The sequence below is a fragment of the Nicotiana sylvestris genome, chromosome 7, assembly GCF_000393655.2.
Source record: "Nicotiana sylvestris chromosome 7, ASM39365v2, whole genome shotgun sequence".
In the NCBI taxonomy this organism is placed as follows: domain Eukaryota; kingdom Viridiplantae; phylum Streptophyta; class Magnoliopsida; order Solanales; family Solanaceae; genus Nicotiana; species Nicotiana sylvestris.
The window spans coordinates 42553923-42565845 of NC_091063.1; the positions used below are offsets into that span (position 1 = coordinate 42553923).

The following is an 11923-nucleotide window of genomic DNA, read 5'->3' on the forward strand; positions in this document are numbered from 1 at the left end:
GTCATAAACTCTCTTTCTCAAGAAGAGTTAAACCCACAAAGCTTGAATCAGTGTTTGCAACCACCAATTCTAAATTAAATCATAAAATCAACCCAAATAACAAACACCCATAGTCAATCTAACCCTAGATGACAACATCCATCAATTACCCACACTAGGGTTAAGCCACAACCCTAGCTAATGGGTTTAGCTACACATAATTAAAGAAGAAACTGAAGAAATAGATGAAGAACTACACATATTAATTAATTACTAAGAAGAAACTACAATAATCTATTGTTAATGGGAAGCAAATATGCCAAAAATGGCTACAACACCAAGCGTAGCTATTCTCCTGTTCTCAGATCTGACTCCTCCTTTTATAAAAATAGTAAAATGTTCTATTTATACTAGGCTGGAAAAACTGGAAAAAAATACCCTTGTGGGTCAGTGCGGACCGCACAAAACTGACCGCGGCCGCACTGGCTCTTGGGTTTCAGTTGTTTGATGACTTGAACTGGGGGATGCAGACCGCGTGGGAGTGTACCGCGACCGCGAAGGCAACTGGCGCGGTCCGCGCAGACGTGACCGCGGACCGCATGAGGACAAATGCCCCTTTGCTGAACCCTATGAACGCGGACCGCGCAGCTTCTCTGCGGGCCACGTGAATCCTACCGCGACCGTGTGACCTTAGGCTCGAAAATGTCCAGTCTCTGAACCTCCTAGTGCGGTCGCGACCATTGTTACGCGGTCCGCACTAGGCCCCTTTTTCTTCACTTCTCTTGGTCTTTGATACTTGAGTAGGTTTCACTCCTTTTTGAGCCGATCTTTGACATTTCGTCACTTTGTCAATCAACCCTGCAATCAAGCACAACTTGTGAGCATTTTGAGACTGTTTTTTAATCAATTTATACTCAAAGCATAGGCAAATAGGGACATAAACACTTTAAAATCCTAACTTATCGGTTATCTATAAGATTTGAATACTGCAACATCTTTAAAATTTTCACAGTTACAAACTGTCATCTTTTTTTCTAACAGTTTCAAATCCAAAAGACAAACTCACATGTCAGGTGCGGAAGTAGGGAGAGATCCGCAGGAATTGAAAACAACATGGAGCCTTTGAGAGTCATGGTAGCTTTCTTCTTCATTATTCTTTTTTTCTTATCCTTTCTTGAGTCTTGTCAAATATTCTTCACCAGCGATAGGAATGGTAGGAAAGATTGGAAGTCTCTGTTTGTCAATGATATACCAATAACACATTAGAATCTAACGCAATCAACTGATCCAGTGGAAGTACCTTGGTAGAGGAAGAGATAACAAATGATGAAGAGATTTGAGGACGAAGCAGTAAAACGTAAAAGCTAACATATATTTTGGGTTTGTGATCTACTTTGGCACTTGAGAGAAACGGTCGTGGCTTTTAATAGTGACTTTTGGACTCTCCACATTCAGTAACGGTTCCTCATTATTAATGAATTTTGGAATTTGCAAAGAATAATTAATAATTAAATGAAAAGAATGAGTGAGAAATGCAAGTAAAATGAGGAAAAAATAAATTATAGGCGACTTTTGCGATGAGGTGCAATAAAGAGAATTTATGAAGTAAGTTTAAAATTTTAAATATTAAGTTGGATGAAGAGAATAAAGTAAAAAATTCAAAAAAAAGGAGATAAAAGATAAATAGGATTCTTGGTCCAGGAGAGGTGCCAAGTCACCTTTTCAATTCCCTCTTATATATATATAACAAATCTCACATTTTATGTAGAGTCGAAGCCAGGATTAATTTATGGGTTCTGAATTTTAGAACGACGACTTCAAGTATTAATGATTGAGTTCTAAATTTAATATTTGTACTTAATTAACACAAAATATATTGTTTGAGCAAAAGCTACTGAATTTGGAACCCGTAACTCAGCTTCTGCCTCCGCCTCTAACTTTATGAAGGTTTATATGTAAATATCTTTGAATAGCCGGATAGTGTAAAAGAATCTTTACACCGACTATATATATAAGTTAAATATACTATATTTTTTAAATATTAATATAGGGGTGGAGGTCTAAAAACCCCTTGGTAACCCACCCATACTCCCTCCCCCAGGGCTGCAGTTACCCACCCTTAGGTGCATCCTATGTCTATATACTGGTCCAAAGATTCGTCATAAATCATACTGTGATATTTGCAAACCAAATAACCAAAGATGGAAACAATAACCAGCTTAATTGCAGCGTTCTCTGCAGCATTTCTTGGGATTTGGGTATGGAAATTCTTGAACTGGGTTTGGTTCAATCCAAGGAAGATAGAGAAATACCTCAGGCAACAAGGTCTCAGTGGAAACTCGTGTAGGTTATTCTTTGGAGACCTAAAAGAAGGTTACATGTTGTCTAAAGAAGCCTAGTCCAAAACAATGAATTTCTCCCACGATATTGCACCACGAGTCTCACCTCTCATCCATAATACCTTCACGAAATATGGTACTGTTTCACTTATTATGAACAGCTATATATAGTTACATTTAGATGATTCAGCGTAAATAAGTTAAATCCTGAACCAAATTCGGCGAAAAAGCTTTATGAACATTTTGGAAAAACCCAATCTATCATCCTTCCGCTTAAAGTATTAAATATTCGTCTAGCTAGCCTGCATATATTTTGAGGTTTTTTTGGTATAACCAAATTAATAATTGCAGGTAAAATTGCCTTTAATTTACATGGGTTGGGCCAAGACCAGCTGTGTTCATCAATGATGCTGAAATTGTTAAGGAGATTTTCTCAAAGCCTTACAATTTTCTGAAGCCGGAGAATTATCATTAGTTAATTAGCTTCTAATAAAAGGATTAGCAGCAGCTAACAAAGATAGTCAAGACACCGTAAAATCATCAACCCTGCTTTCCACCTCGAAAAGCTTAAGGTTTGTATAAATAAAATTCTCAGTTGGATTCATTTATGTTTATTTACCAATATCACTAATAAAGTATTTGTTTTCCATAGATTAAGGTACCAATATTTGACTCAAGTTGTTGTGATATGGTGAGCAAATGGGAGAAGATTGTCTCTGAAAAAGGGTCATATGAGTTGGATTTGAGGCCCAATCTTAAAACTTTGACTTCTGATGCACTTTCACGAGCTGCATTTGGTTCAAACTATGAAGAAGGTAAAAAGGTATATTTGATCTTCAAATGGAACTCACTGAGCTAGTTATGAAACCATTTCCTCTTCCTGGAGCAAGGTAATTAAAATTACCACCACCGTCCTGTTTCCTCAATTCACACATTAATTGATTAAAATACGATGATAGTATAAAAAATTTATGCATGTTAGTGCATATAAGTAAAACGCAGCCTGGTGCACGAATCATTCTGCGTTCATGTAGAGTTCGGAGAAGAGTCGCACCTTAAGGGATGTGATGTAGGCAACCTACCTGATGCAAGCATCAATGACGGATTCCAAATAGAGAAATATCTTTATATGTCCATTGACAAGCTTATTTTTTTTAACTTGTAGTTATTTGCCGACTAAATCAAATAGCCTATAGGAGATAGTTAGGGAAGTGAGATCTTCCCTTGAAGGTATTATTAGTCAAAGGTTGAAGGCAATTGAAGCAAAAGAAGCTGGGAATAATGATGACTTATTGGGAGTATTACTAGAATCCAATTTAAGGGAAATTAAAGAAGGTCAAAACAAGAATCTGGGAATGAGTATGGACGAGGTAATTGAAGAATGTGGATTCTTCTATTTTGCTGGGCACGAGTCAACTTCACTTCTGATTATGCGGGCATTAGTTCTATTATCGAAGCATTTGGACAGGCAAGAGCGTCCTAGAGAAGTTTGATGATTTATCTCGACTAAAAATTGTAAGTTTTCCTTCATCCTCTGCAGCGAACATTCTCTGGAATTAAACTGATAAATTTTGATATGTCAAATTTAGCTCATGAATATATAGTTCATCCAACTCGTCCAAATTTGAGCGGGTTGAACTAGATATATATTCATTAGCAAGTCATTTTTGACATAATCCAGGTTGATCTATCTAAAAACTTGGGTCAATTTGAGGTGATATGAAGCTCAAATTAAGCCAAATTGCCTAAACCAGCTCATATGAATGTTTATGAGAACATGGGAAAATATAATTTTTGTGAGTTTGATTTGTTTGATATAGCCATGATAAATGAAAGAAAAAGCTCAGTTTTATTCGTTCAATATGGTGATTAAACAAATTATATAAAAGAACAAAGAAACAAATGAAGAAAGATTTTAAGTTGGGCAAGTTGGGTTATGACCTACTAGTTAGTAGTCCAGATTGATTACTCAATCTTGACCCAAGCAAGTATTGAACGGGTTATGAAACTTATCATGTTTATTGTTTCGATCCATTTTAACTTGCCAAAATGTAGTCAACTTGCCCATTTGACACTCCTAAAGCAACATTCTTTTTTCATTTGCACTTTCCTGTCCCAGAAATAGTAACTTCTCTTTTTGACGATCTCTTTTCACAGGTCAATATGATTCTACTTGAGACACTAAGGCTATATCCATTAGGAGTTGTGTTTTCACGTGTGCTCGATCGACGAAACAACCAAATTGGGAAATATAACTTTACCTAGTGGAGTTCAAATCTACATACCTACACTTTTCATGCATCAAGACAAAGAAATATGGGGCAACGTCACAAATGAATTCAACCCAGAAAGATTTAGTAAAGGTGTTGCAAGCGCAATAAATGGAAAATTTGGGTATTTCCCATTTGGCTATGGTCCTCGTGTATGCATTGGACAAAACTTTGCTATGTTGGAAGGTAAAGTTGCGCTTGCCCCATTTTTGCAAAATTTTGCCTTTGAACTTTCCCCATCTTATGCACATGCTCCTTTTCTTGTGGTGACACTCCAAGGTCAGTATGGAGCGCAAGTAATATTACGTAAGTTGAAAATTCTGAGTGATTTCAACTTGCTTAGGATTGAGGCATAGTAATAGTTGTTTTAAAATCTGAGTGAGTTACTTCTTATAATGTGTGGTCACACAAATAGCATTCATAGTGGATTTGGTGCCTCAATATTGAAGTCATTGTGTGATGACTTCTTCTAATGCTTTTGTCCTATTATACCAAGTTGCTTATGTCCATGAAGGGGAGCCTTGTAGCAACGGTAAAGTTGTCTCCGTTTTTGACCTATAGGTCACGGGTCGAGCCGTGGAAGCAGCCACTAACGCATTAGTTTGACTGTCTAAATCACACCCCTTGAGGTGCGGCCTTTCCCCGGACCCTGCATGAACGCGGGATGCCTTGTGCACTGAGTTGCCCTTTGCTTATGTCCATGAACCAAATATTTGGGAAGAAAGATGCAATATCAAATTCTTGTTTCCTTAACTCTTGTACATTATACTTATAATACAAGTAATAATCTAATGTTTCACATTAATACAGAAGTACTGAGCAAGTTGCTGGTGGCAATTAGAAATTTTACTCAGATCACCGTAACTATTGTTAAGAAAATTCTTAACATTGTTCCACATAAACAAACGCGAATTGAATAATCTAGCCTGTGATCGAATCAAAGCAGAGACCATAGTTGCAAAATATCTCAACTTATGTTTGCTTGACATAGCTATTCATCCGATAAGGCAATTCATGTAAGTCTTAAACACTTACAATTTGTGCAATATAAGAGGAGCACCATATTGGGGTTGCATAGTTATTACAGACTGTGGAGCATGTGTGTAAGATGGAGATAGCTCAAAGGAGAAGCGTTGCAGAATCATAGCCATAGCCATCTTCGCTTCTGTCATTGCAAAGTTTATCCCAATGCATATCCGAGGTCCTGCACCAAATGGGAAAAACGCCATTTGGCCCTTTGTTGCCTTTGAAACGCCTTCACTGAATCTGTCTGGCTTGAATTCTTTTGCATCTTCGCCCCATATTTCCTTGTCATGATGCACTAAAAGTATTGGCAAAGATAGCATCACTCCGGCTGGTAAACCTAGTTCCCCTAACTTGGTTTTTGTTGTAATCCTTCGACCAAGAGCTCCAACCGGTGGATATAGCCTTAACGACTCGTGCAAAATCATTGTCACCTATGGTTAAAAGGAGTTTACTATTGAATTAGGATAGTAATAAAAAATCAAGAACATAGTATTAGAGGGTGATTGAGCTAGTTTTTGTTCCAAGGGTTCAACTAAACCCATGTTATAACTGATGGCAGATGAAAGAATCCTAATTCAATGCAGCTAATATTTTCATCTAACATATTCATTTTCATTGATTTAAAGAGTAATATGGTCATTTAGCTTTTGAAAGGCATTTACGTAATTCGACTTTAGACTTAGGGTTTTCTCACTTTTAGTATAGTAATGATAAATGATATATATATATATATATAACTACAATTTCAACAAATATTAAATTCTGACCCATAATGTACAATATGTTTAGTGCTAAGAAACTTAAAAGTTGAACTTATCAAGCTTAAATCTTAGATCTGCCTGAATAGAACTAGCACCATATATTGTGGAGATTTTGAAATTAAAGAAGGTAAATTTAAATTACTTACAATTTTTAAGCGACTTAATCCATCAAATTCTAGCATGCCATCACCAAAGACTTGCAAAACCTCTTCTCTAGCGCGAGCTTGCCAGTCTGGATGCCTGCTCAACAAAAACATAGTCCATACAAGCAACACAGAGGTGGTCTCTTGCCCAGCAAAATAGAACAATTTACACTCCTCAATGACCTCTTGTGTACTCATACCAAAATCCTTGTTACCATGTTGTTCAATTTCTTTGAAGTTGGAGTCCAACAATATGCCTAATAAGTCATCAGCATTTGCCTCCCCTGCTTTCATTGCCTTCACTCTTTTATCAATGATACCTCTAATTGTTGCTTGAACTTCTTTCTCAATCTGTTTCATCCTTCTATTTCTCTTAGTTGGCATAAATCTACATTAATTTAACAAACAAAAACATGTAATCATTATCAAATAATCCAATGCATATCATTGCAAAGTTTTGACCAATTGACACCCTTTTCATAAGGATAACTACTCCACTACTGATTGTCAGTACATAGAACTTAAACTTGGGAAAAAAGGGACGTTCTATTACCTCCATCCTGGAATATATAAGGTGCGAGAAATTGCAATGACATGCTCAGCTTGTTCCTTTTGAAGCTCAAATATCTTTCGGCCTTCTTCATAGTTACTCCCAAAGGCTGTCCGAGAAATCGCATCACTACTCAATCTTTGAAGGTAAGGCCATATATCGAGTTCGCAGGATCCTTTCACTGATGCAGCCTCCTCCCATTGGCTCACCATCTCACTGCAGCTCAAATGAAATGCTGGAAGCATATGCTACACATTTGTACCACTCATTACTACAAGCCAACTGCATCTTGTAGAAATATTATAAAAATTCTATCCTGAAAACCTATATATATATATACACTAGAGGAAAAAAATACAACAACAACAACCTAGTTGAATTTCTGGGAAGGATAGTGTGTATGCAGTTCTTACTCCGATCCTAAAAAAATGGAAAAAGAAAAACTAGAAACAAAGCAAAGTTGATATCATGAATTTGTGATATCGATACAAGTCTCAACCATTTTTTAACTTCCTTGGAGATGAGGTTTTCTTTCGAATTGTGTAACCATCTTACTTAAAAGTTTAAGCGGTTGATACTTAAATTATAACTTCAACGTGTCCCTCACGTGTAAGCCTTATTCTTGTAGGCTAAACACGTGAGAAAATCTTTTGCTTTTTAGGTGGTGATAAGATTTGAATTCAAGTCCTTTGCCTATTTGATACTCCATGTGTTCCAATTTACGTGAACATGTTTGACTGGACACGGAGTTTAAGAAAAAATGAATACTTTTGAAATTTGTGGTCCTAAACAATTCAAAAAGTGGTCCACAGTATTTGTGTCGTTATAAAAGCATCTCACTAAGGGTAGAATTGAAAATTCAAGCTAAATTGTTTTCAAATTTAGAAAGGGTTATTCTTTTTGGAACGGACCAAAAAGGAAATATGTTCACGTCAACTGGAACGGAGGGAGTAGTACAATATCAAATTGCATGACAAATTCAATCTAACAGCTTAAATGGTCACAAATGACACACTTTTATTCACTTAAATTATATCTTACACATTTTTGTTGGAAGGGGTGGTGGTTGGGGGGGGGGGGTTGAATACCTTTATCTTTTCCATATGGAAAGCAGGATTGAGGATTTTTCGATGCTTTGCCCATTTATCTTCTTCATAGCTTACAATTCCTTGTGCCAGCAACCTTGTCAGTGGAGTAGATTTTGGTTTTTGGTAGAGAGCATGTCTGGTAAGCACATCCTTTATTACCTCAGGCTCCCTTACAAATACCAAAGGATTCGGCCCAAGCCATACAAAACAGTTTTTACCTGTTAACATATATTGTATAATTGTAAGTCCAACATTCTTGCTCATCAACTTTTTCTTATATTAAGGGTGTGGTTGGTGTGAAAAAACATATCTTTTGGAAAATATTCTAATTTTTTTTATGTTTAGTTGGCTTAATTATTTTGGAAGATATTTTTCTCATAAACTCATTCCCCCTCCCCCCCAAATTCCCCACCCCCTACCAATAGAAGCGGAAGTTTATGGGTTCATGTCGTAATCTAAAATTAATAGACAATAATAACTGGGTTCAAAGTTAGATATATATAGATATTTAATAAATTTTTAGTAAAAAATACAGGTTCTATGAAAAAGTTATTGATTCCCGGGAACCCATATATTGCTCTCTAGATCCGCCACTGCCCACCAATACCGACCAACCATACCACCCCACCCAACCACTCACCCCCATCATCCCACCCCCCACTCACAACCCCTCCACCCCAACCGATTTCATTTCTCATAGTGTTCGTCTAAACTATATATTATTCAAGAAAATATTTTTACTAACTACCAAACACCATAAAATATTTTTCGAAAATTTTGTTTCACTCACCAACCCAAACACGGGAAAATAGGGATAAACTAGTCATTTTCCAGGACAACATACCAAACACAGCCTAATTCTTTTTAAGTTTTGAAAACTTACCATATTTCTTGATTGCTTCAATGAAATAAGGGAGGATTCTTGGGGGTATGTCATCATCAGAGACATTCAATGGTTTGGATTTTACTTCTTCAATGCTTTTGGACAACTCTTTGAGATCTCCAAATATTAGTTTGTAAGAGTTCCCTATGAGACCTTGTTGTCTCAGGCACTGCTCCAATTTCCTTGGCCTAAACCATGCCCATTTCAACAACTTCCATGCATATATTACTAATAATGTAACTGCAAACAAGGATAACACTAAGTAGTAAGCCATTTCCATTATAGATACTGCCTTAGAAGTGAAGAGGGGTCTCCCGTTTATACATATGCATAAAAGAAATAGCTGAAAGGCCGGGCACATGAGGTGTGGTGAAATGTGACCCTTTAGTTTAATCATTGAATAGGACATCAAGTCTCTTGATTTCCACCACAATTAACTTCTCAATTTTCCTCACAGACAAGAAAGAAAGACAAAGATGCATAGACATATACAAATGCAGTGGCAACGACATCCTTCTAGAAAGATTATCACCTGGTCTGTTTCACCAAAAATATTAGCACTACTTATGCAATGTAGTTACTATTAATTAAGAGTTAAACAAGATTTTCTTTGTTTATATTATACTTTTAATATAGTTTAAGTTTCTAACTATTGGGATATAATACACGTAGTCCTTAATATGTAAATTTTAAAAGTTACAAATTGTATATTCAAATTCACGCTAAAAATTAGCCAGTGACGTCTCGTACTCTAAATTGCATCACATGAAATGCGGGAGTAGCTCACTGTAAATGTAAATAATATTTCAAAAACATTTATGTATATATAACAAATCAATGGTAAAAACTTATGCGTATCTGGTTATTATAATTAAATAATTTAATAAAGAATATATATAATTAAGTGAGATATCTATATACGAACAATGTTCTGCATCTATTAATTTGCCGCACGGAGATAAATTTTTATCATCGAACAACACCACTCAAAAATATTGTAAGATAAAATATCAATAAGAAGTATAGCTTCAGAAGCTCCACTGCCCCAAATGCAAAATAAAATATTCGCGTACAAGCTGACTGTATTGGTCAAAATCCGACCGTCACGACCAAGTTGACCGACGCCCCGCCTAAGTAACTAGGCAGTGAAAGTTAATAGAGCCCACTCGATTTCTCCTCTCTGACATCCGACGAGTCGGTAAGAGTGGCGCCTAAAATCATGACTAAGACACATTGGTGGCAAGAGGACGCCGAGTCAAGCAAAGGGCAAGGATGCCCTGACTGTATATAGCCAGGGAAAGCTTTGAACACAGGGGTCAACTACTCCTCTCTAGAAAACAAAAAGCTCTCTTCTTGTATTGGGGAAGGAGAAGAAGTGACCTCCAAGAAAATATGTAAACCTACTCCTCATCGATTGATGGGAGATACAACACTGAATCTTAATAAGATCATTCATATTTCTTTCGTCATATATGTGATCCTTATTGTTAGCTCTTTGATCTGGAATTAATTATGTCTGACTAAGATTTACCCATTCATCTTTGATTGATTTGTTAAAAAGGTTTTAATATCTTTTGAGTCAAACAATTTGGCGCCGTTTGTGGTGATTTCTTAGTGAAATTTCCTAGTTTATCCCAGATCAAAACCAAGAAACACATTACCCACCAAAAGAAGCGCAAAGGGAAAATCCATCCCTCGCAAGACACAGGAGCAGCGCAGTAGGGGAAGGAGAGCCAAGTAGGATTACCAAGCATAGAAATTCTCGCCCCATCAACCATCGACATACCAAACAAGGCAAACGGTGTTACCAACCTATTCTCCCCCACCGGACCACCAGACGGGAGCGAGGAAAATATCATTCTCACCTCCTATGTTTTGTCCAAGCAAGCACATAAGACTCGTGTGGGCGAATACGCACAAAGGAACATCTCGACTAAAGGACAAATTGCTTCAGCACAGCCAAAATACCTCTTGCCGGCTATGTCTCCGAGCCGGACGGCAGGAGTCAGACAAGAAAACTATAATGCGTAACACAGCACGAACCTAAGCGAAATACCAACGTCTCGTATTCACCGGTATTGCACCTTCTGATGCAAGCAATATCAAACAGATTGGGACTCCCACGGAAGATGTCCAACTCTCCAAGAAACTGGGACTGACGCCAGGCTGCTATTTCGATAAATTCGAAATAACACCCTTTAAGGCCAAGGGTTTTCGCCAAAAAAGAGAAGGGTTCGACCTCGATTGAATGACGATAGGCTGTTATTACCCTTTAAGGCCAAGGGCTTTCGCCAAAAAAGAGAAGGGTTCGACCTCGATCGAACGACGACGGGCTGTTATTTCGATAGATTCGAAATAACACCCTTTAAAGCCAGGGGCCTTCGCCAAAAAAAAGAAGGGTTCAATCTCGATTGAACGACGACGGGCTGTTATTTCAATAAGTTCGAAATAACACCCTTTAAGGCCAAGGGCCTTTGCCAAAAAAGAGAAGGGTTCGACCCCGGCGGGAGTATTGAAGTCATTCGGCTCTCTCCCAGGGCGGGGCAAAACCTCAATCACTGATGGGATCTCCTCATCCTTCATCGCATCTGCTCCTCCGGTGATCTGGGCAGCACTTTCCAGTACCGGATCAGCAGCAGGGAGATTGTCACGAGAAGAATCACCAGCCATTCTTGTTAGAAAATACGCCAAAGAAATAACAGAAAGAAGAGATGAAAGTTTTTAGTGAACAAGGGGGCACGCAGAAATTCGAGGTATCAGAAAGAAAGTATATCAGCAGAATTCTCCCGAGTGAAAGATAAAGAAGTGTGTCAATCGAATGACAAGCTTTCTCTATTTATAAGAGACATAAATCCCCCGAGCACGAAACCCAAGAGTCGCCAAT

The 11923-nt window shown here is 37.5% G+C and overlaps 1 protein-coding gene and 1 long non-coding RNA gene across 2 annotated transcripts; one reads left to right on the forward strand and one right to left on the reverse strand.

Moving 5' to 3' along the window:
- Nucleotides 1–2190: 2190 nt before the first annotated feature.
- LOC104215649 (uncharacterized) lies at nt 2191–5205 on the forward strand. The gene is made up of 4 exons (XR_708263.2): nt 2191–2454; nt 2670–2890; nt 2971–3833; nt 4476–5205. It is a non-coding gene; the product is annotated as an uncharacterized lncRNA (long non-coding RNA).
- A 95-nt stretch (nt 5206–5300) lies between these two features.
- Nucleotides 5301–9414, reverse strand: LOC138872665 (cytochrome P450 CYP72A219-like). Its single transcript, XM_070151058.1, has 5 exons — nt 9040–9414; nt 8157–8374; nt 7072–7316; nt 6522–6906; nt 5301–6045 (listed from the first exon to the last, which is right to left on the reverse strand). Exons 1-5 carry the CDS (start codon nt 9398–9400, stop codon nt 5620–5622), a joined length of 1635 nt encoding a protein of 544 aa, XP_070007159.1. The 5' UTR covers nt 9401–9414; the 3' UTR covers nt 5301–5619.
- Between the last annotated feature and the right edge of the window lie 2509 nt (nt 9415–11923).

What these genes read in the sequence shown, in the direction of transcription:
- LOC138872665 (XM_070151058.1), bottom strand. Translation starts at nt 9,400, where the DNA reads ATGTGCCCGGCCTTTCAGCTATTTCTTTTATGCATATGTATAAACGGG. An exon ending in TGAAGCAATCAAGAAATATG is followed by an intron (nt 8,375 to 9,039) that starts GTAAGTTTTCAA and finishes ATATGTTAACAG; the next exon opens with GTAAAAACTGTTTTGTATGG. An exon ending in TTATATATTCCAGGATGGAG is followed by an intron (nt 6,907 to 7,071) that starts GTAATAGAACGT and finishes AAATTAATGTAG; the next exon opens with ATTTATGCCAACTAAGAGAA.